At 43.0% G+C, this 4,462-nt stretch overlaps 1 protein-coding gene across 1 annotated transcript in view; it reads right to left on the reverse strand.

Annotated features, from left to right (window-relative positions):
- The window catches only part of stac (SH3 and cysteine rich domain), a gene marked incomplete at both ends in the record, with an annotated part of 84,950 nt that extends 81,746 nt beyond the window's left edge, over positions 1–3,204 (reverse strand). Inside the window, 2 exons of the mRNA XM_083633312.1 lie at positions 635–667; positions 3,091–3,204. Of these exons, the coding sequence (XP_083489438.1) occupies positions 635–667; positions 3,091–3,204 (147 nt within the window). The remainder of the gene's footprint in view (positions 1–634; positions 668–3,090) is intronic.
- Positions 3,205–4,462: the final 1,258 nt, after the last annotated feature.

Here is a 4,462-nt window from a genome sequence, read left to right on the forward strand (position 1 = left end):
CTGAATCTATCAGTTGTGTCATGAAGCAGGGAGGGTTCATGGGAATCAAACAGGTAAACAGAAAGAGGCTAATTTGCCCACAACACTAACATAACTCATATGAATGAATCAAAGAGGTAATACAGAAAGAGGCTAATTTGCCCACAACACTAACATAACTCATATAAATGAATCAAAGAGGTAATACAGAAAGAGGCTAATTTGCCCACAACACTAACATAACTCATATGAATGAATCAAAGAGGTAATACAGAAAGAGGATAATTTGCCCACAACACTAACATAACTCATATAAATGAATCAAAGAGGTAATACAGAAAGAGGATAATTTGCCCACAACACTAACATAACTCATATAAATGAATCAAAGAGGTAATACAGAAAGAGGATAATTTGCCCACAACACTAACATAACTCATATAAATGGTAAACAGACCTCGGAGCAAAGAGTATCCTCTAGGTGATGATCGATTATATCTTAAATTGACGCTGTGTGACATTCATCTCACTGGGTGACTTATAAAAGTTGTAATGCGAAACAACTTTTATCTTCATGTACATGCAGGTATGCTGTTATGAGCTGATATCAGCAGTTACCGCTACTAGTTTGCACAGGAGTGGAGCTGTTCCTCACCTTGCGCTTGTGATGTTCAGGCCTCACAGTATTCTTAAAGGAGGAATAAAAACACAAACAGTATAATGGCAGACAGCCTACATCTTACTCTTAATCAGGCGTTGGGTTGCAACACAGTCTCCCAAAAAATTGTGAAATTGAAACGTTTGTCCACAGCAAAAATGTTTCTATTTCTATTTTTTTTTTTTTGTCAATCTAACAATTCTAAAATTGTTCGATGGTAACGTTTTTTTATGGGAGTTTTGAGAGGGGTGGGAGAGGTTAGGTTTAGGTGTGGGGGGTGGGAGAGGTTAGGTTTAGGGTTGAGGTAAGGGGTTAGGGTTAGGCGTGGGAGAGGGGTCCCCGACCAGTGGGATGGCCAAAGGGACCCAGACCCCCCGACTCGACCACCTCACACCCACTAACCCTAACCCAGACCCTAACCCTAAACCTAACCAAAAACCCACACACACAAAAACGTTACCATCTAACAATTTTAGAGACAAACTTGTTAAATAGAAAAGTTTTTGGCTGTCTATTTCACAATTTTTTGCAGACTGGGCTTTTTCTTACTGTGTATTGCTTATACTACGGTATCTACGTATACACTCTGAACACTACATGCAAATCAAACACTTTCCTTTTCAGGTCAGCTACTGTATACTAACATCCCAAGATATCAGAAAGCGAGTGAGACTGTTTGCCAGAAGCCTTAAAGTTCAGTGAAACATCAGCCAGGAGTCTGTTGAAATAGCAGCTAATAAGCCACTGAGCACATCTGACAAAGTAAGAGGCCAGGAGCGCTAAAGTCTCAAAGAAAGGAAAGAGGGAACACTAATGTCCAACAAAATGATGCTAATGTGCTAACTTTCTCTCAACTTTACACACACAAAAACAAAAGGACGTCTGAGTTTCATCTGTCCCACTGCCACATGCGTTGGGGGAAGGCAAGGGAGAATAACCATCTACTACTGTACCATGATGACTAGGCCTAAAAAAAAATGTGTTCGGTTCCGGTTTCCGACCGACCCTGTCAATTTACGTGCGACCCAAATTTATTTTATGAGCTTGTTGATTTGACGTGGCGCTAAGGGGCGGGGTTTGCCACTGCGCGAAGGTGCTTTTCACTACGGATACTTTAAAATGAAAATGGCAGGGAGCATGACGGACATGTGCTTTGTGTCGCTTCTTTGCCCATGCAGCACTAGCGTGCCAACCAAAATTGTGAGATTGGGGTTAAGATCATTTGAAAACGTGCTTCAGGAAGTTAAACAGTGCCGTTGTATATTTGTATCAGCAGCTGGCAAAGTGGACACAGCTGACAAATGGACGGATATCGCCAGCGATGTGGTGTCGACCCCCACTCAGCAGCTTGGTTCGCTCGTCAGTGGCGTCATGGCTTTATTTCAATTCAGGTATTTAGCACTGAAGTGCACGGCAGAGCTAGAACCTGTGCCCTCGACGGCTCAAAAAACGTGTGTAGAGCCCAGTGGTAGAGTACATGTAGGCTATGTTATGAAAAAAGTATCCATCGCTGCTGTCATTTTAAGGAAAATAATCTATCCCTTGCTGCCAGTGGAAAAAAATAAAAATAAAAATCCCTACCGACCCATCACCTCAACTGACAACCAACAGGAACCAAACTTTTTGTTTTTTTTAGGCCCTAGTCCAATATAGGCTAACCATCTACTACTGTACCATGATGACTAGTCCAATATTTCAATGCTAATTGTAGTAGTCTGGCAACATGTGACCCACATATAGATGGCAGGCACTGGACGACAATACGCCTGTGGCAGCCTGGAGCTCTACCACACAGCCTAGTTTTGTCTGCCAGCCAGTAAAATGCACACCCCATATGCCCCCTTCTTATTAATATTCTCATCATATCAATGCCCTGTGTATTGTTTGACACAATACACTATGAACCTGATATAAAGCTATACATAAGATACATGTAGGCTATATAAGTCATTCCATTCCCATCAGGCAATATTGGGTAGCAACTAATTAAGGCTGAAATTAAGACTAAAACATGACTTAGGTTATATCCTGCTGATGCAGCCTTCATGTCTGCACTGAATAGCACAAGGCCTAATGAACTGAACTGAGATCAGTGTGAGTGTCACTTGTTAACACATTTAACAAGTGACTATTTTTTTTCAAGTTTTGCTGTGACGTCAGTATCGTTTAGTAGCCTATGCTCCTTAGAGGCTACAAGAGTTATTTTTAAGGCTGAGGAGTGCAAAGTAATAAACATGTAGCCTAGTGACCGTGTCAAAAAGGGGGCATGTTGTACGTTTGGTCGAACCAAAGTAAACAGCTGAGCATCGTATTTTTGTTTTTAAGCTGATGGAAATGTGCTCCCTCCCTCTCTATGTAGCCTATTAATAGGAGCTGGGTTGGTGCAGAAAGCGGTCACAGTGTATCTGGGCTAATGCTAAATAAGAAATAGCCTAAAGACAGGACAGCCCTACCTTGGTTTCCTGCTGGCTGACGCTTGTCGTCGGGGACAGGGGCGTCTCGTTCTGCTCCCGCTCGTCCTCTTTGCCCCGACTCTCGTCCTGGATCATGTTGGCCGGTGGGATCATCCTCGTTGTCCGGGAACTGTTGCTCTGTACACTTTGCGTTCTCCCCGAAAATGTCTACATCGTTGCCATGCCTCTGTGGTCACCACGACCCGAGGAGAGAAGTCATCCTGATCCACCGCTGAGCTGCGAAGAAGAGGAGAACCAGCGAGTCTCAAGCAAACTACAGAAGACAACTTCAAGCGGCTGGGAAAGTACTAGTGCTGCTTCTTGTCAAATCTCAAGTTCAACGTCGGTCGAGTTGAGCTTCAAACTGTTGTGTCCGTCTAAAGGAGACTTTTGCGTGGGTCGTGTCGTGCGTAATGCTGCCAAGACCTCTCCATGTCCATGCTGTGCGCCGTGCGCCTCAGACGCTGCCACTGCCACTGCCAGCACTCATGCAAATGGGCGGAGAGCTGCTTGGCTTGGCAGGCGGCTATGGAGGGAAGGAAGGATGGGGAAGAGGAAGGAGGAGGGATTACACAGATCCCTCTATTCATGTGTCAGACGTATCAGTAGGCTATGATACGAGATAGCCAAGTGATGCCCCGCCTGCCCACATTCGCATAGCCTGCAACGTCTACAAACAAATTGTTTTATGTTAATTAACGTTATTTAATGTTCATGTTGTCTTACTTTCCTTAAAGGAAGTAAAAACATATTATTGTGCCAGTGTGATTAATGTCACCGGTTGCATGTCTCCTCCACTCACTTAATTATTTGAAGGAAATTAGATTTCCTATTTGAAGGAAATAAGACAGGCATTCTTTTATTCATTAAAACACTATTTTGTTGCTTCCTATAGTGAAACCCCACCACCAACATGAGACAAATAATGCTCAGCAAAGTAGGCTATAGAAACAAAAGGACAATGTATATATATATGTATTATATCAAATGTTCCTATATTTAGTGACATACAGTAAAATGATTAAGCTACTTTATTTCTCTCCCCTCTCTTCCCCTTTCCCTCTCTCTCACCCTGTGTGTGTGTGCGAGCGTGCGTGTGCGTGCGTGTGTCAACAACACAACCCCAGCACCTTAAAGTATGATGCATCATCATAAGACCCTTTCCTCATGACCGGATGATAAATTTCACCCTGCCAGGTACTGAGGTCTCTGTAATTGCCCTGTGACTCCTGGGCTCAGAGAGACATCTATTCCAAATAGATTTGATGGTACACTTTCGAGCAATTGGACCAAACCCCATGAGATTTGGCATAATTAATATGTGCTCTAAAATGTATTTCTGTTTGAATCCATTTTTCTAGCTTTTCTAGAG

Source organism: Poromitra crassiceps (assembly GCF_964638095.1).
Source record: "Poromitra crassiceps genome assembly, chromosome: 3".
Classification (NCBI taxonomy): Eukaryota; Metazoa; Chordata; class Actinopteri; order Beryciformes; family Melamphaidae; genus Poromitra; species Poromitra crassiceps.